Here is a 26,627-nt window from a genome sequence, read left to right as displayed (position 1 = left end):
GTTTTTATTTCTTTTACTTTACTAATCTTTTGAAGAATCTTGTACTTCACGTCCCCACATTACTGTGGTTGAAGGGGAACCTTTCTATCTGAAATATTGCTCGTGTTCACCTGCACATGAGATTGAAACAACCACCAAAAACTGGTACAAAAGCAGTGGATCACAGGAACGTGTGGAGCTGAATCCAAGGAGTTCATCGAGAATTGCTTTGCATGGTTGTGTTTTGGAGTTTTGGCCAGTTGAGTTGAATGACACGGGATCTTACTCTTTCCAAATGGCGTGAGTAACCCTTTCTTTTTAAAATGTGTTTCATAGCCCTCTTGTCCTTTGTCCAGCAACTCAAATACGCAGTAATCTGAAAGGTCAGATAATCAGCACATCTTTTCCTTTTCTACTCTTCCTACAACATGAAATACAGAACAAAATACATTTGTTCATTACAGAACAAAATACATTTATTTCTCTCTGCTTAGTTTCTTATTTTCTTAGTGACCTTAAAGAAAGGAGATGACCTTAGTAGGATTTCCTTTTAGGGGATTCTTACCCATGGTAAGTGATGATTACATGAAAGTCAGTTTTAAAATTCAGCCACTCCTGTTGTCTACATGCCCCCAATCAAATGAAATCAGCAGCTCGGACTTCAAATAATATTAATGTGTTGTGAAGGGGGCAGTGTCAGCTTCCTGGGTGGCATCCTTGGTGGGGAGCAGGGATGGGGTTGATGCAGACACACACTAGTCCAGTCTGCAGGGGCTCACTGGGAACCAGGTGGCAGTGCTAGTGGAGGATGTGTGTTTCTGGCAGCCAATTGCAACCCACAGCTGGGGGCAGTGAGAAAGTGCAACACAGAAGGGCTTTGCATTTTACTCATGTGGTGGCCCTGGATTGTGCCAGGATACTCATGTTGCATAACTTCATTAAATGAGCATAGCCAACTGAAAACATCACCCACACTTACGGAACATGTTTCTTTTTAGATGTACTTACCTACCTACCTACATGTGTAGGTATTTTTATAGAGACTTGAGACTGGCCTGTAGGAAATAGCTCAGGGCCAGCTGAAGGTGATGGTGTGTAGATTTCATATGTAGCAGATGTCTTTTGGAGGCACTTCTAGAGTGAGTCCTGATCATTATCAACCGTGCTATTGAGAGCAGAGTGAGCTATCACTGTGAAACTTTGGTAGCGCTCCTGTGGTTTTGCACCAAATTAGGTCACTTTTGTTTGTTTTTATACATAGGAACTCCCAGGCATCAGAAAAAAATTAAGTAACTCTTTTGATAAAAACCAATACATCTTTAGGTGACCTTTTAAGAGTGATAATTACAGAAATGGTCCACAACTGGGATTTTTCATAACAAGCTAAGGAAGAATGAATACTCACAAATGGGGTAAAGGAAAAAGAACAATAAACACTGCTCCCCACAAACTTCTGACTCCTGATTGAATGAAGGCACGATTTAAAGGAATAAAGTATTCTGGACAGGGCTGAGAGAGCATGTTGAGAGGAACAGCCAGGCATCTATGATCATCAGTTGGAGATAACAGAAGCAAATGGCATTGGCCATCTTTCTGATGTGGGGAGTAGAGAATACAGCCTGGCTTAGGAAGCAACAGTGGAAGCAAAAGATTGAGGCAGGATTTCAGAGACGTGTGGAGAGACAGGGTAGCAGACAGGAGATGCTAAGCAAAACGAGGTGTCTCAGAGTGGATATTGGAGACTGATCACTGTGAGAGTAAAGTGTTGAGGAGAGAAGCAGCTTTGACAATGGCCTTGAAAATAAATGGGATTCTACATGGAAGCAGATTGTTTTAGACACCCAGGAGCATGAAAGATACAGAGATCTTCAAATATAGCATAATTAGTAAGCAGTATTTACTGCAGATTGTGTGTGTGTGTGTGCACACACATATGTGTTCTAACTTCGGTGTGTAAACCTTTGTAGTTTGATGTGGGATCTATCAGTGAACAGACTTTACACCTGAAATTTTCCCATTAGAACAGTAATTCTTTAATTTTTAGGAGTCCATTGCTAATAATCAAATGCCACTGAGGACTGATAATTTAATCCTGCAGTGAAAATCACTTTATCCCACCAAATTTTAAGAAAGAAACCAACTAAGAAGGAAGGGGATACAAAAGGGAGCATTTTTCAGTGATAGAGATGAAGAAATGAAGGTAGAGAGAATTGTACACATGGAAATCTAATAAACCAATCCTAGACTGACAGACAGCGAGTTCAGCTTGGTGAGCAGCCTCAGAAGTGGGGGCTGGTGCTTATTCCCTGGTGTGTGTGGACAAAAATGAGTGGTTTTCATAACCAGGATGGTCTGGGCCTGCAGCAGGAAAGTGTGGTCACAGCTTTGGGTCAGTTGGCCTCCGTGTTAACACCAGCCTTGGAGCTCCTGGATGGCAGGTGCAGTGTGTTGTTGGTTGTCTGTGTTCGCAGCGCAGTGTCCTGCACATGGAGTGTCATCAGTCCTCTAGCATTTGTTGAGTGTTAGGAATTGAGGATTACAGAGGTAGAGAACAATGTATTCTGAAAAAATGGGGATATTCCTTTTAATTATGTTCCTTTGAAGCAACAAGTCAGAGAGATCTAGAAATCTCTATCTCTCCAGTTCATTGAGGCCAAAGCTGGGGAGACTTTACAAGAACACACTTGAGAAAAGGTGCTGCCAATGGGATTCTGAATCCATTTCAAGGGCCAGGTAGCTCTATCATGTCCCATGGTCACGGACACACTGCCTGTAACCATGACAACAGCCTACCACATTCTCTCGTCATGGCCAATCTTTTATAAATTCATGCCCAAAGTGAAGGGGCCAGATTCATTGGATTGTGAAAGCGTAGAATTGTGCAAAGTACTTCTGGCCTTTGGAGCCAAATAGATATGCATTTGCATCCTGGCCCCATCTTGTAGCAAGTGAGTTGTTTAACCTGTCTGAGATTTAGCATTCTCATCTGAGCCTAAGGACAATAGTCATCTCCCTTGCACATACATAATCTGATACCTGGAACTCAGTAAGTGCTAGTCTTTTCTTCCTTCTATCCTGTTGTAGACCTAAAGGGGAACTGGAAGAGCCTAAGTTGGGCACAAATGTGTCAGGCATAGAGGATAACTTAACAACACGTGTCTGCTGTATTTAGCAAATGAATCTATACATCACAGGTGCAGTGGAAGAAACTTCAAATTTGAAACATTTTCTCTTTAAAAACTTCATTTAAAAATACTGTATTTTTTTCCAATTCTAGATCACCATTTTTTTTTTTTGAGATGGAATTTCGCTCTTGTTACTCAGGCTGGAGTGCAATGGCGTGATCTCCACTCACTGCAACCTCCACCTCCTGCCTCAGCCTCCCAAGTAGCTGGGACTACAGGCACCTGCCACCACATCTAGCTAATTTTTGTATTTTTAGTAGAGACGGGGTTGTACCACGTTGGCCAGGCTGGTCTCAAACTCCTGACTCAGGTGATCCACTTGCCTTGGCCTCCCAAAGTGCTGGGATTACAGGTGTGAGCCACTGCACCTGGTCTAGTGATAGTCCTGATCACTAATTTCTAATCAGGAGTAACAACTACTATAAAATCTATTCATACTCACCTTTGGTCGGTAAGGCATTTAAAGAGCTAATTCAATTACACTGAGGGCAACAACTCTAGACTTTGCTTTATTCAACAGTAAGAGAATGGGATGGGAACAAATTGCCTTGAGAAACATAAAACCTAAGGCATATACACACACATTTAGAAAACAGCATCAGGAGTTTATAGACCTTTTGAAACCAAAGCCACCCTCCCATCCTGGGCCAAGACTCTCTGAACTTATCCATCAGTGAAGATCACTGACATTGTAAAGATTTGCTTTTCTGACATCCATAATGTATTGTCTGCAGTAGGATATGTGCGTGTGTGTGTGTGCATGTGTGTGTCTCTGTGTGTGTAGACTGCTCACGTTTTCATTTTTTACCCCCTATTCCCATGACAGTTGTTAAAGTTCTTGCTCCTCTGAATCAAGAGGAGGCAGAGCAGGGTTTGCACATCAATGAATCAATCTCTTTAATAAAAAGAAAGGAAAAATATTATAACATTGGTTACTAAAGGGAAGATGGGTGATATTTGCAAAGTTTCTGTAGCATTATAAAATACCTTTACACTTTTGTTCCATAGAAATTATACTCAGAAATGGAAATTAAATGTCATCAGAAGAAATAAACACAGCTGTTTCACTGAAAGACAAGTAACTAGTAAAACTGTGGAAGTTAAAAAATTTTTGCAGATAACCTGTGAAAACAGCTACTATCAAACACTGGTCAACAGCACATCATTGTATAAGGTAATGCTTTTATGTTATTTTAACTTTAAGACTTAATGGAAAAGATAAAATTCCCAAAAGAGGGGTTGAGGGCTACCATTTGGTCTCATAGCAAATAAGCTGCCTGATCCCACATGGCTCACTTGCCCTGTTTGAGCCAAGTATCCTCACTGGCTTGTTGTCAACAGCTGATACATAGTATTAAAATATGTTTCACAGTAGTTTCCCTGGATTTGGTGTTCAATAAATGATCACAGCTTCCTCTCTCACACTCTTCCTTCATTTTCCTTCTCTTTCGATAAGTTAATTTTTAGGAATGCTAGTTCAAGGATTTCCCTTTTCTCCTGTCACATGTACTTAACATGTAAAACTCAATTGTTTATGTTTTTCTGAATACATTAGTTCATTTTATAATATTGGAAATGGTAACGCTTTTATAATATTTTAACTTTAAAACTGAAAAATGAAGAAAGCAAAAAGCACTCATAAATCCATCAGTTAGAGACTTTGTGCTTCTTTTTTTTCTCCTGTGAAGCATTTGCTTTTTAAAAGTGGTATCTTTTATTTTATTGTGTTTTTTCCTCTAAGAATTATGCTGTGACTATCCCTTCACATCTTTAAATGATCTTCTAATCATGGGCTTTCAGTTTTTACGTGCCTGGTTTCATCTAACTAATCCCACTGTTATTGGACATTTGTGAATTGCCTATTTTTCACCATTATTTAAAGGCTGAAATGAATACCACTTCCACAGAACCTTGGGTGTTTATATAATTTGTCCTTCAACCAAATCCCTAAATGTAGAATTACCGAATCAAAGGCTGTGAGCATGTTTATGTCTTTTTCTTCACACTATCAAACTCTTCTCCAGGGAGCTCTGCCAATTTTACCCCACACTTGAAAAAAGAATCCCAATTTTCTGTCACCTCCACAACACTGGGAAATAATGCTCCTAGAATGTTTCAAATTGGATGTGAAAAATTTCCAAAACTCCTAGTGGATTTTTCACTTTTCTTAGTAATAAATTAAACTTTTGTATATATTTATTGCATCTTACTGCAATCAGGCAATTTTGTGGGTTGCCTGTTTATTTTCTCTGTCTTCTTCAGTTGGCATACCTTTTACTTGTCGAATTTGAAAAGCTCTTATACACCATGGAATACTATGCTGCCATAAAAAAGGATGAGTTCATGTCCTTTGTAGGCACATGGATGAAGCTGGAAACCATCATTCTCAGAAAACTAACACAGGAATAGAAAACCAAACACTGCATGTTCTCACTCATAAGTGGGAGGTGAACAACGAGAACATATGGACACAGGGAGGGGAACATCACACATGGGGGCCTGTTGGCAGGTGGCGGGTAGGGGATGGATAGCATTAGGAGAAATACCTAAGGTAGATGACAGATTGATGGGTTCAGCAAACCACCATGGCACGTGTATACCTATGTAACAAACCTGCACATTCTGCACATGTAACCCAGAACTTAAAGTATAATTTTTTTTAAAAAAAAGCTCTTTTAGACCACGCTATAGGAATTATGTATACACATACATAGTGTGTGTGAGTATAGAGTATGTGTATGCGTAAAAAGCATACACACTCCCATCCACACACACACACACGCACAACACAAATTGTGTAGTTCAGGGGTCCCCAATCCCTGGACCACTCCCCCTCACTCACATTACCACCTCCTGTGAGATCAGCAGCGGCATTAGACTCTCACAGGAGCAAGAACTCTATTGTGAACTGTGCATGCGAGGAATCTAGGTTGTGTGCTCCTTATGAGAATCTAATGCCTGATGATCTGTCACTGTCTCCCATCATCCCCAGATAGGACCACCTAGTTGCAGGAAAACAAGCTCAGGGCTCCACTGATTCTACATTATGGTGAGTTGTATAATTATTTCATTATATATTACAGTGTAATAATAATAGAAATAAAGTGCACAATAAATATAATGCACTTGAATCATCCCCAAACGAACCATTCCCCACTCAACCCCTACCCACCGTGGTCCATGGAAAAATTGTCATTCATGAAATCAGTCTCTGTGTCAAAACGGTTGGGGACAGCTGATGTAGTTTATATGGAATAACAAATCTGAATAATGTGACTCTGTCATGGAAACTTTAAAGACCTATAAGAGAGAGTGGTCTGAACAGAACTTGGGAAAGCTAAAACAAGTGATGATAATATCCTTGAAACTTTTGTTTATGCCTTATGCTTGAACACTGTTTACTTGTGATTTCCAAAGACAGCTCTTATCTGAAATGTTTTCTAAACATTTGAGTCAGTCCTGAGTTGACTTCACTCTATTTCCCATCAATGTACAAATGCGTTACAGTACATGTAGATTAGTGAGGCATGGTGTGCTGAGTTTTAAGATATTCTGACTTGGCGCGGTGGCTCACCCCTGTAATCCCAGCACTTTGGGAGGCCGAGGCAGGCAGATCATGAGGTCAGGAGATCGAGACCATCCTGGCTAATATGGTGAAACCCCGTCTCTACTAAAAATAGAAAAAAATAGCCAGGCGTGGTGGTGGGTGCCTGTAGTCCCAGCTACTCAGGAGGCTGAGGAAGGAGAATCATTTTAACCCAGGAGGCGGAGGTTGCAGTGAGCCAAGATGAAGCCACTGCACTCCAGCCTTGGGGACAGAGTGAGACTCCGTCTCAAAAAAATAAAAAAAGAAATTCCAAAATGCAGATATTTAAATTAAGAGCACTGATGCACTAAGGATGTTTAGCTAAACAATGGACCGCAGGGCTAAGTATTCTAAGCCTGTTGACTGATCATGACTTCACCCGAGAGCAAGGAGTCTAAATCAGTAGACAATTGAGTAGACAATTTAGTAGACAATTGATTGGAAAGGAAAAATGAAGAGTCTGATCTTTTCTATAGCTTGAAAAAATTAGTTTGGCTTTATAAAATTTTGACTTATACATAAATAATTTACTGATGTGAGGTACACATGTGGGTGCTTCACGGGCACATTCTATGCAAAATGGGTCTAACCCCAGTGGCCGCCAGCTCTGAGGGAGAAGTCTGCGGGCAGTAGGTTCTTCTCGCTTGGTGTTTGCAGAAACAGTGTCCAATCATCAAGGATGGCCATTCAGCCCCCAGCCTTCCCATGTGGTCCCTGCACCGCTCTGGGACCTACCTCTGGGTGTCAGATGTGCTGGATTGAAGAAAGTGGCTTTATTACAGTTAGTATTAATTCCTGTGACATGTATGGAAATGTGTGTGTGAAGGAGAGATGTCTGAGTGTACCTATGGATTTGAATATTGTTGATGCATTTCTAATCAGCTCGCTGGCTTCTGGTGGAGGGTGTCAAAGATGTGGGTGGTCTGCTAGCTACTCAGTTCTCTGAGTAATTCTCTACCCACCCCACTACCTATCCCTGGGATGCATAGTTCAGAATACACAAAATTGGACTGAACATATATGAAAGAGTTGTGACTCAAGCAAGGATTTTTGTTGTAGTGTTCTCTCTCTCTCTGTCTCTCTCTCCCTGTTTCTCTCTCTCTGCAGGTGTGTGAAAGAGAGATGAAAGAATATTGATGAAAGCAGCTACAGTGCTCATACTGCCCCATGCGCTACTTCCCAGCATGTATTAATAATGATAATCATACCAACAGAAATGGGACTGCATTTAATTGTCTCAGTAAAAGCAGTACCGGCCGGGCGCGGTGGCTCAAGCCTGTAATCCCAGCACTTTGGGAGGCCGAGACGGGCGGATCACGAGGTCAGGAGATCGAGACCATCCTGGCTAGCATGGTGAAACCCCGTCTCTACTAAAAATACAAAAAACTAGCCGGGCGAGGTGGCGGGCGCCTGTAGTCCCAGCTACTCGGGAGGCTGAGGCAGGAGAATGGCGTGAACCCGGGAGGCGGAGCTTGCAGTGAGCCGAGATTGCGCCACTACACTCCAGTCTGGGCGACAGAGCGAGACTCCGCCTCAAAAAAAAAAAAAAAAAAAAAAAAGCAGTACCAAGTCATAGGGACATATATCCAGGAATTGCTGCTTTCCATTCTGTTTTCCTTTTGCTCTAAAGTTCTTTAACTCAAAAATTTGGATCATTGTAATATCAATTCGGCCTTTACTTAAAGTATTTTAACTTGCTTTCTTAAAAACAGAACTGTAAAAAGCTACTGGAGAACAATAAAAACCCAATGATAAAGAAGAATGCCGAGTTGGAAGATCAGGGGTATTACTCCTGCGTGCATTTCCTTCATCATAATGGAAAACTATTTAACATCACCAAAACCTTCAATATAACAATCGTGGAAGGTAAGGGAAATCTTAGAATTGGGAAGAAACAGATGTATTTTAGTAAAATGGAATTTTTCCATTCTTCAAAACTGTATAGGAATTGAGAGTCCACTTAGTTGGGATTGTGACCACACCACTAGTTCAAATATAAGGGTTAAAATCTTCATTTTGGTGCTCCTCTACTTGGCTAAATAAACCTTTCTTTTTGGCAGGAAATGAAAATCTATATGAATAAACCTCACATGAGTCAGCTCTCTCTTATATATGAAATTTGAGTAAATTGTGGAATCTTTTGTTGTTGAATTTACATTTTCACTCCACAAGTATTTATTGACGATATCTATACTCAATAAACTATACTTAGCACAGGGAGGCAGGGAAGCAAGGAAATATGAGATGAAGTGAGCACTGTACTATTCAGAAGGGATTTGATTATAATCAGGAGAGGGAATAATCTAATGCCACCATATGAAACAGCATCATCTGTGAGGCTGCAAGAGTGCAGGGGGAAGTTGGAGGAAGGACAGATGCAGGAGGCTCCCTTTGACCTGGGTCTTGGAAGGGGAGCCTCATGAAGCAGTGACCTGCTGGGGAAAGGGGTCTCAACTGGGAAAGTTAAAGAACATTGATGTGCTGGTGGGAGGGGAGGGATGCTGGACCCAGGCTGTGTGTGATGGAAGAATAGTATCCTGGGACATTAAAGGTATTTAATTAAACCTCACCCAGTGAAGATATTTGTCATAAGGCACAACCGATAATTGATCATACAGTCCCTTCTTGGGAACTACCAAGGAAATGACCAAATCACACAGCAGTGTGGTCCAGATTTTAATATCTGATTGTTGAAGTCTTTTTTTTCCATTGAGTCCAAATATCCCTTCTCGTAGCTTCCAACCACTGATTTTGATTTGCCTTCAAGAATTTCACAGATTAAATCTGGCGCCTTCTTAAAATGACAGCTCCTTTCCTGATTTGAAGAACGGTGACTTATCCAGTCTAGACTTCTTTTCCCCCATCATCCTGAGAAACTGGAAACTGTAACACTTGTGTGGGTGGCTAGTTCAACAAAATCTGTGGGCTCAAATTTGCTGCAGCCTTTGCTTTGGCAAAACGTCTTTCCTCTTCACTACAACCATGTAGCTATATACACCCACGTATTGCCACAGTAACAAATTACCCCAAGTTTAGGGTCTTCGGTAAAATCAAGGTTTTGGCAGAATGAATTGCTTTACTTCTAGAGGCTGTAGGGGAAAACATGTTTCTTTTTTTTTTTTTTTTTTTTGAGACGGAGTCTAGCTCTGTCGCCCAGGCTGGAGTGCAGTGGTGCAATCCTGGCTATTTTTCACCATCCTGGCTATTTTTATTTGGATTTGGCTAAGTTTGCCACGAGTCTACAGAAATTAGAGCTTGGAGTTGGAGAGGACAGTCAGGAGGTGTTCTGACCTGTGTTGAGGACGGGGGGATTCTGAGCTCCCACCTTCTCCAGGTTGTGTCTTTATTACAGTCCCCTTGCCTTCGCAGATGGAGATCTCTCAACTGCTACGTAGTGACTGCTGTAGTGGTGGAAAGGTGTGATACCTCTCCTCCCCATCCTAAGGGCCATGGCAATGCTCCTATAACAAAAAACAGATGAACAAGGGGCAAGCAAAACAGATTTATTTAATCAAAGTTTTATGTGACTTGGGACTCTTCAGAAAGGAAGATGCCAGGACCGGGTGTGGTGGCTCACGCCTGTAATCCCAGCACTTTTGGAGGCCGAGGTGGGCGGATCACCTGAGGCCAGGAGTTCAAGACAGGCCTGGCCAACATGGCAAAACCCCATCTCTACTAAAAATACAAAAATTAGCTGGGCTTGGTGGCGGGCACCTGTAATCCCAGCTACTTGGGAGGCTGAGGCAGGAAGAATTGCTTGAACCCAGGAGGTGGAGGTTGCAGTGAGCCAAGATTGTGCCAGATGCACTCCAGCCTGGGTGACAGAGCGAGACTCGGTCGCAAAAGAAAAAAACAAAAGGAAAGAAATGAATACTCCAAGACTCAGGAAAACCATTTTTTTCTTTTTAAATGCTTAGGTTCTAGAAACATGGACAGCCATGTAGAAATGTGATCAGACAAGAGGGTATGAGCTCATGCTAATCGACTGAGTGGGGAAACTCAGCAAGACCTGTCCACATTCTTCTTGGCCTCTCTGTTATATTTCTTTTTCCCGGGTAGAGGGCAGAGGGTCTTAATACTTACTGTCAGACCAAAGAAGGCCAAAGAATTTATAGCCAGCTCCTAGACAGAAAGGCAGGAGAAGGTTAGAGTCATGCTTCTAGGTTCTATGGCTTACTTTGGGAAAAAGGATTCTAGTTTTTATGAGCTGCCTTTGGGAAGAGGGAGTCTGGTTTCTAGGACTTGCGTTGGGGAGAATGGGGGTATGAAGCAGGAGGGCAGGAGAAGGTCAGAGACATCTTGGTTTTGAGGCTGCTTTGAGGCCTTCAAATGTGCTTCAAAGTACTCAGCCTGCCAAAACGCCATACTTTGGGCACTGTTTTTGAAGCCCAGGAGTACCACTGCCTTCAGCTCGTGCTCGTGAATCACAGTCACCTGAATTCCCACTGGGCATCTGCCGCTTTCCTGGTCTCATGCTCTGGCTGATCAGGTGGTGTCTCCTCCTACTGCTGATGACCTCTATGCCGTGTTGACTCTGATAGCCTCCTAGGGAGACTGGTCATGTCAAGGGCATGACCTACGATGTTGTCGTCCTTCTGTGACCTACATGGGACTGCACCCTTCACTTTACACCAGTTGTGCAAACTCAAGGCTGATCTAGGTTTCCAATGATATAATTTGAGTGTTAGTAGACAGCATCCTTTGCTAAAGATGTCCTTCACGCTGCCCCTTCTCAAGTCTCCCATGTAAGTTTCTGCAGGAAAAAAATGGATCCAGAGAAAGGTAGTCAGTAGCAGTTTTCCGCCTCACACACAAATTGCCTCCTGCCCCTTTGTCTTTGAATTCAAGCCCATGTTGCTTCTTATTGTCAGACCCGAGAGTTGGTTCTTTCCCTGGATACATCTCAGCTCCTCCTGCCTGTCTGTCAGCATTCCAGGCTTGCCCAGAGACTCCGAAACCCAGGAGAACCCAGTCCTGACTCTCAACCCCGGGGTCCACTGTGCTGGTTTCATTCTCCTGTTCTTGCTCACATATCTGCCCACTGCATTCTCCACTGCTCACTCTGGCACTGCACTTTCTGACAGGGCTCAGGGAGGTGTGGGAGCTGCAGGAGGGCTCCTGAGTCTCACTGTACTCCACTCAACCAGGCATTCTGCTTGCTGAGCGCCTGCAAGTCCCAGAGGGATGTTCTGGACCTTGCTTGGGAACCCCCCAAAGCAGTGGGGCTACTAGCAGGGAACAGTCCTGGTCATGAGGAAGGTTACCAATGCGGATATCAGGGCTAACAATAACTTAACTATGCACCATTTTAAATCTATGACCACAGCTGCTCTGAGGGTTTGCAGTTGCCAGCTGCCTTAGGCAAGAGCCTGCTGGGTGATGACTTACTTCCCAAGCATCACCAGATGGGGACTGATGGGGCAGAATTTACGTATGGTACTTCCAGTCAGGGTCAGAAGCCACTCAGGAGCAGAAGTAGACCTTGGCCTATAGGCGTGAACTTACCAGCAGGGCCAGGGCCCAGGTGAGGCTCCCAGGCACAATATTGAAGGGACACTGCTCTTAGCATCTTGCCAGGGAACGGTGGGCACCTAGAGTGAGGAATTTGCTTTTCTCAACCCGTCTTGTCTCTGCACGCTGTAAATCCATCACTGGCCAGCTGAGGAGGACAGATGGAGGGAATCGAGACAGGGCAGAAAGGCTCTTCCCAGTGATTTTGCATGGTCCAACTCTTTTTTTTTTTTTTTTTTTTTTTTGAGACGGAGTCTCGCTCTGTAGCCCAGGCTGGAGTGCAGTGGCGCGATCTCGGCTCACTGCAAGCTCCGCCTCCTGGGTTCCCGCCATTCTCCTGCCTCAGCCTCCCGAGTAGCTGGGACTACAGGCGCCCGCCATCTCGCCCGGCTAGTTTTTTGTATTTTTTAGTAGAGACGGGGTTTCACCGTGTAGACCAGGATGGTCTCGATCTCCTGACCTCGTGATCCACCCGTCTCGGCCTCCCAAAGTGCTGGGATTACAGGCTTGAGCCACCGCGCCCGGCCTGGTCCAACTCTTGTATGTTTGATTGTCTGGGAGTCAGGCAGCAGTGGATGGGCATCTTCTTCTGCCTTTTAGTTAAAGTGAGCAGAAGCTGCAGATTTGAGTGAGAGAAACCAGATGCAAGGTGCTTTCAACATCTCCGTCAGCATGGAGTTGATGGAGAATGAAGCAATAAACAATATGATCTGTGACCTTTAGTTAATGCAAATAGGACACAAGTGAACGTAAACCAGTAACTATTGGAATCTTTGTTACATGAAATGAGCATATTATCATAGATGCTTATCTTAGAGAAGCTCAAGGCAACACTAATACATTTGTCTTTTCTTTTGTCACTTCTAGATCGCAGTAATATAGTTCCGGTTCTTCTTGGACCAAAGCTTAACCATGTTGCAGTGGAATTAGGTATATTTCAATATACATATATTCTGCATTTATAAGTAGGGGACATAATAGAGTCTTCCAAGAGTAAATACAATTCATTATTGAATGACACCGGATACACATTTCATATTTGCTGACTAATATTACAAAGCTAAAAAAAGGGTGGCATTTTTTGAATCTTGCCACTTTTAACCTGACTTAAAAGTGGCAGCATTTTAAAGTTCAGGAGACAGTGGAACTGCCTGTGGTCTGTAGACTAAGGTCTTTGTTGTGCTGTGTGTGACTTGTCTTTAACTGTCTCTGTGGTCATTTCTAAATATGAAAATTTAGGCTGTGCATGGTGGTTCATGCCTGTAATCCCAGCACTTTGGGAGGCTGAGGCAGGTGGATCACTTGAGGTCAGGAGTTTAAGACCAACCTGACCAGCATGGTAAAAATACGAAAATTAGCCAGGCATGGTGGCGTGCACCTGTAGTCCCAGCTGCTTAGGAGACTGAGGCAGGAGAATCTCTTGAACCCAGGAGGCGAGGTTTTAATGAGCTGAAATCACACCACTGCACTCCCGCCTGGGCAACAGAGCAAGACTCTATCTCAATAATAATAATAATAATAATAAATAAATTCAGTGAGAACACTCTGGAGAGATGAGTCAAACTAATTTTGTGGTCTTAATGTTTGATTAATTGATTCACTTTGAATCAATTGGCCGAATTGATTATGTATTTAGGGTTTGTCTAGATAGGTCTTATGAATCAACATGTCCAATTGAGCAACTTCTTTCAAAAGAGAAAGGAAAGAAAGAAAAGAAGAAATTCACATATGCTAAATATGCTAAGCCAGGTATTGTGCTAGGTCATTGAAATATATTGTTGAATTAAATCCTCCAAGCAACACTGAAGCATGTGTTCTCATTTTATGAATTAAATAATTGAAGTGCAAAAAGGCTTAGTAACTTGTCTAAAGTTAAATCACTAAAAAGTGGCGAGTCTCTGTTGATTGCTTCCAAAGTCCACACCTTATAACCACAGCTGGAGTCACAGTGGTTTATATGACCACATGTGCCCAGTGCAGCTGAGGTCCTATACCATTTGTACATGAGGTTTCCCTGCTTTATATTTTTATTTATTTCTGTCTTTGTCTTTATTATTTTTTTCTTCTACTCGGTGGGGCTTAGCTTGCACCTTTTGTCCTAGTTTGTTGACCTGAAGAGTTAGATAATTAATTTTAATTATCCTCTGGTAGTATATACATTCAAACTCCAAGTTTCCCTGTAAGCACTACCTTAACTGTTTCTCATATTTTCATTCTATTCAGTTTAAACCTTTCTTAAAATTTCCCTTGTGATTCCTTTTTCCACCAAAAAAAATTGTGTTTCTTAATTTCCAAATATGTGGTGAACTTTCTAGTTATTGTCTGTTATTGATGTCCTGTTTAGATTCATCATAGTCCAAGATTATACACAGTGTCATTTCAACCTTTTGGAATTTGTAGTGACTTACTTAAGGCCCACAGTATGGTATACCTTGCTAAATGTTCCAAGTGCATTTGAAACAAAGGTATATTCTATAGGTTTTGGTTTTACTATTCTTTAAATGTCAATTTGGTTAAGTTCGTTAATGGTGCTGTTCAAAAAATTTATATCCTTACTAGTCTTTTATCTGCTTGTTCTATGTGTTGCTGCAAGAGACGTGAATATCTCCAACTATTATGGTCAATGTTTCTCTATCTCCTTTATTTCTGTCAATTTTTGTTTTATATAGTTTGGAGCTATCTTATATGCATACACAGATTTGTGCCTGTTGAATTAACACATTTACTATTATGAAATATCTCTCTTATCTATCGTATCACTTCCTCTCTCAATGTGTAGCTCTGTCATATGAAATAGTCACACAAGTTTTCTTTTGCTTGAAATTGGCATATTTGTCTTTTTTTTACATCCCTTTACTACTAACAATTTTTTTTGTTCTTTACATAAGTGTCTCTCATAAACTGCATGTATATGGATCTTTTTTGAAATCTCGTCAATATGGTGTTTAGTCCATTTGTATATTTAAAATTACTGTTACAGTTGGTATATCATATATGCATGATATAAAAATAGTCAATTTATTCTTTTTAAAATAAATTACACTTTGTTGAAAATGACCATATTTCCATCCACTTGTTTATCTTTTCCTCTATTTTCTTTCAAACAGTTATTTAGAGTTTTTATCTGCTAAATTCAGCATCTATGGGTCTGCTTCTATTATCTGTCTTTTCTATTGATTATCGTGCACATTTTCTGTGTCTTTGTATGTCTCTTAACTTTTTATTGTTGTTGATCTTTGTGTATCAAACAATTAAGGTGAATACAGTTTGTGTGAGTTTTTTCTTACAAGTAGGTAGCCTGAGAGATGAGTGTCTCAGTTGACTCAGAATTGAGGTGACTGAGATGTAGGTATGTTAGATCCTATCTGTCTTCGTCTCTGATAGCTGGTTAGGGAGGGGGTGCTGCAGTCATGTGTTTGTTGCAGGCCTTTTTTCTAATGACACTTGCTCTCCTGATTACCATGAGACCGCAAGTGATATCATGCAGCCTTTACATCCTCTTATGCTGTCCGAGCGCTTAGCAGTAATTCTGCAAGCCTGTGCAGCTGCTGAGAGCTTCACTGGATTTTCTTGTCTCTATGAGATGCTTTCTGTTTATTCCAAACCAAAGCAAATTCCTCCATGGAATGAAATGGCTACCTATCTCAGCTCACCCTAGAAAGGATCCTTCCTAAGTACACTTTTAGTTCAAAAATCTCTCTTTATTTTCTCTGCACTTTGATGTCTTTAATGTTTGCTTAATTTAATTTTTTGTGATTTATACATTTGGTTTATCTAGAAGTCTTAGTGAGAGTATCGTCCTGATGCTACCTACTAAATTGTGTACTGAAAAGAAAGTACACTGATCACCCTAAGTTTTAATAGCTGATTAAAAAATAAATGTTTAAAAAGAAGCCAGATCATGTTTTGGTGATGACTTGTAATTGCTACCTATTTCTTCTGCTTTATATTTTTTAAATTTAAAACAAGGCATATTTATTCTGTTTCTGGGATGGAGCACCATGTTTTGCTTTAGGTTAACATACGTTCATTATATTGTTTTGAAACTTTTGAGAAACCGAGTTTCAAAAATCAGAACTTTAGTTGCCAACTTTTACCAGGAAAAGATGTAAGGCTCAACTGCTCTGCTTTGCTGAATGAAGAGGATGTAGTTTATTGGATGTTCGGGGAAGAAAATGGATCGGATCCTAATATACATGAAGAGAAAGAAATAAGAATTATGTATGTATGTATATATATGATATAACAATCATATATTATATATAACTTCATATTAAAAACACTGGGTGGCTAATGGGTATTTTGGGCAAGTTTAAATTATAATTATAATCATAATTATAATGGACATATTTTATAATTATAATGGCCATACCCTAGGTGGATGGATTATGCAGAAATGTATTGCCAAGATCTAAGCTGGAAAAGAAGGTCCATGAGAAGGCCATTGAGGGTATTTAGCATCACCTTATAAAGTAGCACTTGGTCGGTCAGGATCTGATGCAGATGGGGATTTTACCTAGCTTCTTAGAAAAGGCCAGTTGCCTAAGCCAAGCTTTTTTTTGTTTTGAAAAATTTGTTAAGTTGTTTATTTTTCTAATGTGCCAAAAAGGTTCCAGATGGCATGCATATTGATGCTTAAATAAGCCTACCTTCTTCCATTAAGGAATGGTCAGACTTATAAAAAGAAAAAGACTAAACATATAGTCACTTAAGCTTTTCTGAATGACTTTGGGTCATACTGTAATTATTCACTATTATACTGATCCACTACTCAGGGTCTAGTGAGTGCTAAGCCTAAGTTGTCTAGCACCTTAGCAGCACTTGTTGAGTTTTTTCTTCTGCTTTTTACACATTTTTTTGGTATATTCTTTGTTACCATGCTGGCAGCTCTACATTCTTGCTGACACTTGTCTACAAGCTCTTTACACCATAAAGTCTGACTTCTTGCCCAGGAGCAGGCATGTGATTCATGCCCGCTACATGTTGAATTCAGTTGAACTTTGTGGATCTCCTGCCATCATATCTCATCCTCAGCCACTGACCTCCCTTTGAGTTTTGTATTTCTCCCTTTGGATACTCTCTTCCTAATTTTTAGAGGGATAGAAAACCACAATGAATTTCTTAGAAATGCAGCTTAAGCTACAAAAGCAGGGAGGTCTTTCTTTGTAGTTGGCTGCACACACCTTTGATGTCATCTGCTTTGTCCTCTCAGTGGCCTCCTGTGTTTTACTTCTGGATGTCATTGGTTTTAGATGGTTGTTATTTCTGGATGGGTGACTTAGGAACAGAATTACATTCCAAAATGTACTTGAGGCAGTTGGAGGGTACAGTGGGGCTCTGTGTCTCAGGTCCTAGAGATACCTGTTGCTAGGAATGTGGGTATGTGGGGCCCATGTCTGGCTGTGTTGACTGGTGTAGCTATCACAGCCTGTCATTGGTGAGGGAAGTGGATGTCATGAGTGTTTACCTGACATCGACCACAGGACAACTTGAATCCTGTAAGGAAGAGAAAGAGAGCGTGCTGCCAGTGGCTGTCTCAAGTCATTTTCTGACACTCATGGAACAGCTTAACTGGCACCTCTCATGTGCCTGGGGGTGCCTGAGAACAGTGTTATGTTTTTTAATGCTGAACAAATTAAATCAGTTTATTAGATTCCATGGACAAATGTAATACAAATCTGTATCTATGCTAAACAACTTACAGCCTTGTCATAATTAGTGGGAACCACTCTGTGCAAAGAACTCAAGTTGTTAGGAAGAGAGAAGCAGAGAAAAATAATTGAGAGACAGAATATTTTCTCATATTTTCAACTTAACATCATGATCTTGCAGCCATTTAAACTCCAGGTAGTTGACAGCACCATTCCCAAATAGCCTCAGGAGGGCTGTTTCTGTCAATTCTGATGCTCCATAGAGGAGGGGAAGTTTACTGTAGTCCATGCTTTAAAAGTACTGACCAGAAAGGGAAGAAATAATGCAGGCAACATCACAGCTGCCTTCAAGCATTTTAAACACATAAATTCTCCTCTTATGGGTAATGAACAAAGCCTACTGCTAAACTGTTTTCCCCTCTTACAGGACTTCAGAAGGCAAATGGCATGCTTCAAAAGTATTGAGAATTGAAAATATTGGTGAAAACAATCTAAACGTTTTATATAATTGCACTGTGGCCAGCACGGGAGGCACAGACACCAAAAGCTTCATCTTGGTAAGAAAAGGTGAGAAAGATTTCTTTTTGGAAGCTTTGAAACTTAGCTCACTGCTACTGAGAGACATCTCAAAGATGGCCACTTTCTCATTTTCCACACCAGAACCCAGCTCCTGAGAGGGGAAATCAGTTACCTCATGTCACAGGTATTCAGTAGCAGAGCTGGTGTTCAGCTCTGCCGGGCCCCTCTGTCTCATGGTGCCAAGCAGAAAATGAAAACAAAACTCATTCATTTGTTCTCACAGTCATATTCCACCCCAAGTGGAAATCGGGGGGCCTGAGGCTTGGAGAAACAGATGCTGAGAGTGAGGCTCACGGAGAGGCCATCAGGACAACCCCTGCACCCAGCATTGCATCCAGAGCAGCCAGAGGGAAGTTTGCAGATCCGTGTGGGGTGAGGCTGGTGCATACTTGGTGTGACTGCTGCTCCAGCCTGCCTCAGCAGGGCACCAGGCTCAGGGGACTTGTGTGTGCTCATTCATTCGTTGCCCCCTGGACTTGGCAAGCAGGCCATTGACAGCCCTGATCCGCCGGCTCTTAAAGTTATTCAGTGCTCACCTGATGGAGAGCCCCAGGGTCGCCATCCCTCTCCTCCACCAAAGTAGCATAGCCCAGGGCCTTCAGCCCAGTAGCTGCTCAGAAATGGCTGTGACTGGAGCCAGAAAGCTGTGATTTCCAGTTGTCACTACTCATTCACTGTTCATTCCCAGGCTCCACCATCAACTCCCTGGATATGTAGGGAAAGGGCAAGATCTGCAAGAGAGAGAGAAAGGGAGAGAGACAGAGACTAACACACCCAGAGACAGACAGAGAGAGGGAGAGACAGACACCAAGAGAAGAGAAAGAGAGATACATGAGATGGAGGGACAGGGACAAACAGACAAGTCTAGAGAGATGAAGACAGAAATAGAGAGAGAAAGAGAGACAGGGACTCAGAGAGACAGAGAAATGAGAGAGACAGGGAGAGACACAGAGAGGAACAGAGAAAAGGGAGATAGAGAGGCAGAGACATGAAGGGATGCAAAGACAGAGAAATGAGAGCGAAACAGACAGAGACAGAGTAAGGGAGAGATACACACAGACACACACAAACATGCAGAGAGAGCCACACACACAGACTGGGCCTTGGCTTTGTGAGAAACAGAAGGAGTGGGACAGGAAGAGCACAAAGGCCGGAAACCCCCTCCACCTGGGCTATCCTGGTGCCCAGGGGCAGCTCCCCCAGCACATATGTTTTAGAGCCGCCTCTCTACCATATGCAGTCATAACAACAGCTCACATTCCACACATGTTAATTACATGACAGGATCTGGGTGAAGCTCCTCCCATGATCTCATCCAGCCTTAACGACAAGCTTTATAGAGGTGAAGAAACTTGCCCAGGGTCACACGGCAGGTGAAGGTATTGAAACTCAGACCTGATTAAATCTGAAATCTGTGTTCTTACCTTCTGCAGGGCTTGTCGCCTGTGGTTTTCTGCCCCTGTGTGATTGCCTGCGCTGTGGTCCACTCACTTGCGTGGGAGCGGGGCTCAAATCTTGTTTTTGTTGGACCGTTGCCTGGCCAGGCTTTCCTGGGGCCTGCTTACCACCAGTCCCCTCTCCCCTCTTAGAACAGGGCAGGACTGTCCTATTCCTGCCCTAGACGCTTCTGCCCAGCCAATTCTCCTGCTGCTGCTGCTCTCACAAATGTAGGCTTAGGAACTGGGGCTCACAACCCCCCATTATCCCAAGAGGAATTGTGTGCCAATGTGTGAATGTCTGTGAAAATGTGTGGCACTTTATGACTATGCAGTCCTTTCAAAGGCACAGGAACCCCAGACCATTCAGAGTTCACTATTAAGCAACATTAGCCGCTTACCTGAATCCTAAAGATAATGGGAAGATACAGAAAGATAATTTCTAAAAATTGTATCAAGATGGCAAAAGTTTTAAGTATGTTTATACTTGTTGACCTAGAGATGCCCCCACCATTACAATGTATTTTAAGAAAAGAATTAAAAATATGGATAAATGTATATGCATTTGTGTGTATGTATATACATATATGCATGTATATATACACATACATGTAAATATATGCACACAGGTACATGCATATACATTTATATAAATATACATGTATACATTTATATTCTACATACAAAATGTACTGCAACTTTATGTCTACTTACTAAAAATTGCAATCAATCTAAACATTAGGTTATTATGAATTATAATTTTAACAACCTACTGGAATGCTCATAATATAATATTTGTAAATAACGAGTGATTACCATATGATCTCAGTTAAGTAAAAACTTTAAGAGACAAAGAAGAAAACCCAGTGGGAAATATTCTACCACGTCAACACAGCCTTCACCACATTGTGGTTGGTTGTTAAAAATTACTTTATTCTTTTATTCCTCTGTGTTATCTTAGATTGTCCATAATAACCATAAACGGAATCAATCTAGAAAATGTATTTTTTTTCCAAATGGCACTTTTATATAAAGAATTTGCTAAAATTCCAAGAGCTGTGTGCTGTATTAACTACTTTGTGTGTAATATTTCATTAAATCTTCCCCAAAGGAGAAGCCTTGTAAGTGAAGAAGAAACTGTTAGATTCGACTTTTTTCAGATAAAGGTACCAAGGTTTAGGGGCATTAATGATTTTTCCTACAAAACAAAATAATTGATGGAGCCTGGTTTCTAACCCAGACAAATGTCAATCCAGCCCTCTCTCTCTTCTCTCAAAACTACGCACCTCCACCCACTTGCTAAGGTTTCTGTGAGTCCCTATGTACTTCAGCCTAGTATCTCTTCACCGCAGAAATCTGATTTCCACAGGTATGGATAGAATACATTACTGTGTAATGTTTTCACTTCAGGTCTCTAAATATCCTTGTACACATTTTTATTCTTTAAACATTTGAGTAGAAATATCACTACTCCAGACTAAAGGCAGGAATGTGCAGTCACTCAGTGAATGTGTCAGCACTTGGGTTGGTAACTACTGCATTAATGTTAACAGTAAAAATGGACAAGCATATGATAATGGACAACACTTGTAAGATTTCTTGATTATTTCCTTTTCCTTTTTCTCTTTCTTTTCTAGCAGACATGGCTGATATCCCAGGCCACGTCTTCACAAAAGGAATGATCATAGCTGTTTTGATCTTGGTGGCAGTAGTGTGCCTAGTGACTGTGTGCATCATTTATAGAGTTGACTTGGTTCTATTTTATAGACATTTAATGAGAAGAGATGAAACATTAACAGGTAACACATATAATGCTGAGATTTCTTACCTTATGTTCTCATTAAGAAATCAAATAAATAGATGTCAATCTTCATCTTATTTTGATGATACTGTAGAATTAATCTGTGGGAGAGGTTTTCTAGGGGAAATATTGTTCTGCTTGTACCATTCATTATGAATGTTGTTTGTGTCTTCTTTTCTTGTGCTTACTTATGTGCTGCCCAAAATTGTTCTGATTGTCTTGTGTATGTATGCCATAGCCTCCTAAATGCCCTGGGAGATGCTCGGGCCCAGAAACTGTACATCTGTGTGTCCTTGTGCATGCATCACCTAGGTACCTTTATAGTACATACACTCAATAAAGTTGCTTTAAGTTGGATTGAATTGTCCTATCGCTTATTACTTCAGCCTGGCAAAGGAGGCTTACATAATGGACGTGTAAGAACCCCGAGCTGGCAAGGCGCGGTGGCTCACGCCTGTAATCCCAGCACTTTGAGAGGCCGAGGCGGGCAGATCACAAGGTCAGGAGATCAAGACCATCCTGGCTAACACAGTGAAACCCCATCTCTACTAAAAATACAAAAACATTAGCCAGATGTGGTGGCGGGCCCCTGTAGTCCCAGCTACTCGGGAGGCTGAGGCAGGAGAATGGCATGAACCTGGGAGGTAGAGCTTGGAGTGAGCCGAGATGGTGCCACTGCACTCCAGCGTGGTCGACAAAGCAAGACTCTGTCTCAAAAAAAAAAAAAAAAAAAGAACCCTGAGCTGGAGTTGGAAGCCAAATGATATGGGTTCTGGTCTCCTAGATCTGCCAGTTTTTATCTGCGACTATGTTGACCTGCTGGCTCCATCCCTCAGTTTCCTTATACGTAAAGGTGACTAGAAGTCCTCAAGTTTCCAGATAATTACTAATTTAAAGGAAGTCAGTCTAATTCATTGCACTTGATTTTGTTTTTGCGTATGTGCGTTTGCAGGAAAAAAATCTTCACACAGTTCAAAACCCAAAATGTCTATTAAATTATACTTCAGAACCCCCTCTTCCAGCCTGGTCTTGGATCTATGATTCCCAACCCTCACTGATAGTACATCTGATCAAACATAAATATAGATTCTTATTACACTCCTCCTTTTAAAGAGAACAAATCTTAGCTTAGTATGCACACTCTTTTCAACTTTGCTCTCTTATACCTTAGACACACTTGCATGTTACTTTATACAAAAGTCCCTCATTTTTTAGCGCCACACAGTATTTTATTTGTGTAGAGCTATGACTATTTATTTAGTCTCCTTTTGACGGACATTTGGCTTGTTTCCAGTCTTTTGTTATTACAAAAATGATGCAATGGGCAGCTTTATACATTCATCGTTTCATCGTTTCATATGTATGCAGTATGTCTGAAAGAAAAATTCTCCAAAATAGAGTTTCTAGAATACAAGAAGGAGACACGACCATTATTTTGCTAGATACTCTCAATTCACCCTCCCTACTGCCTTCAAAGGATGACAGCAACTTTTTTCCCATAACCTTACCCACAACCATTTGGAGTTGTGCCAATCTGATAGGTGAAAAGTTGTATCTAAGTGACATTTTAATTTGCATTTCCCTTACTATGCAAGAGTATCAGCAACTTTTCATTTGCATAAGACTCAGTTGTATTTCCTTTCTTAACATACCCATTCACATCTTTTGACTATTGTTCCATGAGGCGATGGCTTTATTTTGCATATTTATTTCTAAGAGCTATTCATATTTTAGGGAGTTTAACCTATTATCTATAATATGAAATGCAAATATTTCCAGGCTGTAATTTGTCTTTTGACTTTGCTTATAGTGGTGCGCTATATAAAAGACTTTTTGGAAAACATACTCAAATATATCTTTTATGCTTTCTAGATTTGGGGTCATAAGTAAAACAGCCTTCCTAACCTCAAGTTATACAGAAATTATGTAGTTCCTCTGAGATTTTTATAGGTTTAGTTTTCACATTTGGAACTTTAACTTGAACAATATAAAGTTAGCAAAGTTAGTGAATTTAGCTTTGAGCCTGCCTGTGCACGTGTGATTTTGCTATGGTGAGAGATGGTGCTGCAACAAATGGGGAAATCTGTATTTGATATTTTCTGAATGGTCTCTGCATAGACCATTAAAAAGATATTGACCAGCTCTTCTCTTTCTGACTTTCTGGAGCTAAGATTTCTTTTTTTCTTCTCCAGTTGTGTTTGACATGGTTTGCAGGTAATTTGTTTAATTCACACTTCTTAACTGTCAATATGGCAGTGCACAGAGACATTTAGAGACATGCTCTAAATAACTTCCATTAAATTATAGTCCACGAACAAATGCAGTCCATGAAAAAGACAGAAATGGAGATATGAGTATGAAAATAAAAACTTTTTCACAATTTAATACTGCTGCAGTATCTAAGAATGTGTTCAGTATTGGTTTGTGAAGGATTGGAAATGAAACTAATCAGTCAACAACAAAAGGCGGCAAATTTAAATTAAAACATGGTCATTCACCAAGCATAGTTTGAGGAACATTTGTTTAACTTGCTCCTTGAAGTCCCAAATATCCATTTGAATTATAATTTCCTTTATAATTTTCATTTATGTTTGAACATAGAGAATAAAAACATTACCATTAGCTTTCAAATTCCTTTTTTTGAACACTTTACTTTCTCAATTCTCAAATCCACTAAACCTTTTACTACCTGGATTTAAAATAAATTATAATAAAACTAGCAGATTTATATTAAAAGAATTGCTTAAAATAAAGAATTTGAAAGCAATTAACATTTGAAAAGCTAATTTTTCATAGGTAAGAGCAAAGCTATATTGCATGTAATATAAACCCATATTTGATGAAATTGTCTTCCCAGTTTATTGCAATTCATTACATCATAAGAAAATGATGCCTTTTAAAAAAGTGTCTCATTTAATTGTCTTACACATTGGTGTCTGTTTTGTCACTGACACGGAGACAATCCTAGTGGAAGCACTACCTCTTACTTAACTAGTAGGTAGTTATATTTGATAGCAGTTTAAGAAAAGTATGTGGGGGACCTACTTACTGATTAATAGCTGGTTTTATTTTTACCAACATTTCATACCTTTGATATTTATGTAAGCCTGAAATTTTTACCAACATTTTTCCTCTTTCAATGCATGCAATTCTGCAAAGCAATTGCTTTAAATCGACAATAGATTCTAACCCAAACTGCTGAACAGAATGCTGTAGGCAGAACTGAAGAAGCTTTTGCCAGAAGCAGAAAGTGTTGATTGGTGACCATGAGTGCTATGGAGGATGTCAGGCTGGGCTGTTGAGCATAAATGATGGCACCGTAAGAGACATAGATCTAGAATGGTTTTATCCTGTTAGACTTTAATAAGGGATGCAATCATATGTAGCATTTAACTCAGTAGCAAATTCATTAATCCCAGTAATATACCATGCATAAATCTTACCTGTCTGCCATCAAAACAATTGTCATGGGATAAAGGTAGACCATTCCCCCACTGTTTTCCTTTTTTCTCTGCAGATCTCAATTAGAATCCATTGCATTTTTTAGGACCCAACTCAAAATATCCTCCTTTCAGAAAGCATGTCCATCAGGATCACTCTTTATTCTCTGATCAAGTTATTTTGTCTGTGAGTTTTGTTGGTTTTTTTTGTTGTTGTTGTGCTATTTTTCTTCTGCTAATGTGTTGCCTGTAACTTTTTCCAAGTTGTTGCATGCATCTGCTTTGCTTTTAAAATAGATTGGGTGAAGCTAGAAGAGAGAGTGGTATCATATTTTAATTACCCAGTTAGGAGCATGGTCTTTGTTATTTAGGAGACATTTCCTCCTGAATTTGTTCTGTTAGCCATCTGAGTACCACTCCATTGTCAGAAATTAAATAGGAGCAGATGTTATCATCAGTGAAAATCATCAATAGATCAGAAGTTTTCCTTTTGACATCTATATTCTATAATATTTAAAAATATCATAGCATGTTTACCTCAATAGATCAGAAGTTTTCCTTTTGACATCTATATTCTATAATATTTAAAAATATCATAGCATGTTTTCCAATAGCATATTATTTCATTTACCTCTATTGTTTTCCCCCACATTCCAGTGTAAACTGCTCTGCTTCTCTCTTCACCTTCTTGGGAGTCTTTTTGAGCGTAGAAATTGTGATGGTAGTAGGATTAAGTGATATGAGTAAACCAGGGTGAGATTTTCTTTCCACTCCTGGAATGAGGGCACCTTTGGGCTCTTGCCCTTCTAAGGAACTTAAAGACTTAAGTTCCTTTGGTGCCCAGATCTACGGCTCATATGTCTCTTTATTCTTCTGTGGTGTTAAGCAGTGGGATCTTAAAGTAGATGCTTAAAAACACATTGGCTAATTGGTTGCTTGGTTAGCATGGGAGGTTTAAATATAAACAACTTTATATGTAATTTTTCAATGAATCTATACTAATTACTTATGACAGTCACTTAAATTTGTACTTAAACAACATTTTATTTACACATGAATTAAAAGAGTCAATCTTACCTCCTAGATGGAAAAACATATGATGCTTTTGTGTCTTACTTAAAAGAATGCCGACCTGAAAATGGAGAGGAGCACACCTTTGCTGTGGAGATTTTGCCCAGGGTGTTGGAGAAACATTTTGGGTATAAGTTATGCATATTTGAAAGGGATGTAGTGCCTGGAGGAGGTAAGAGGGAATGCCAGACAGAAGAATATTTGAGATAGTTTCTTTTTAAAAAAGGAATGAGCTAGCCCCCAGATGGCTGTCCCATTTCCTTAAAAACAAATGAATAAGGTCCTTTAAGCCAGAAATAACCAGGTGAGTCAACAATTGATAGTGAGAAAACAAACTACCGAGCTTCCAATAGTCTCTTCTCTTGGGCTGTGTTCTTTGTGCTTCATG

At 40.5% G+C, this 26,627-nt stretch overlaps 1 protein-coding gene across 7 annotated transcripts in view; it reads left to right on the top strand.

The window, feature by feature from the left end:
• The window catches only part of IL18R1 (interleukin 18 receptor 1), a 43,236-nt gene that overhangs the window by 12,729 nt on the left and 3,880 nt on the right, over nt 1-26,627 (top strand). The window contains exons 3-10 of one of the 7 annotated variants that reach the window (XM_033175607.1): nt 4,173-4,338; nt 6,157-6,213; nt 8,463-8,616; nt 13,129-13,191; nt 16,362-16,482; nt 18,340-18,479; nt 21,568-21,726; nt 26,253-26,411. In XM_033175607.1, coding sequence (XP_033031498.1) covers nt 6,211-6,213; nt 8,463-8,616; nt 13,129-13,191; nt 16,362-16,482; nt 18,340-18,479; nt 21,568-21,726; nt 26,253-26,411 — 799 coding nt within the window. In that variant the 5' untranslated portion in view covers nt 4,173-4,338; nt 6,157-6,210. Of the gene's footprint in view, nt 1-35; nt 280-4,172; nt 4,339-6,156; nt 6,214-8,462; nt 8,617-13,128; nt 13,192-16,361; nt 16,483-18,339; nt 18,480-21,564; nt 21,727-26,252; nt 26,412-26,627 lie in introns of all 7 variants that reach the window. The other 6 variants (XM_033175606.1, XM_033175601.1, XM_033175600.1 and 3 more) reach the window with 6 other exon arrangements.

The sequence above is a fragment of the Trachypithecus francoisi genome, unplaced genomic scaffold, assembly GCF_009764315.1.
Source record: "Trachypithecus francoisi isolate TF-2019V2 unplaced genomic scaffold, Tfra_2.0 Lachesis_group17, whole genome shotgun sequence".
Lineage (NCBI taxonomy): Eukaryota > Metazoa > Chordata > Mammalia > Primates > Cercopithecidae > Trachypithecus > Trachypithecus francoisi.
Note: the sequence above shows the minus strand (reverse complement) of the source record. Positions and strands in the feature narration are given on the sequence as shown.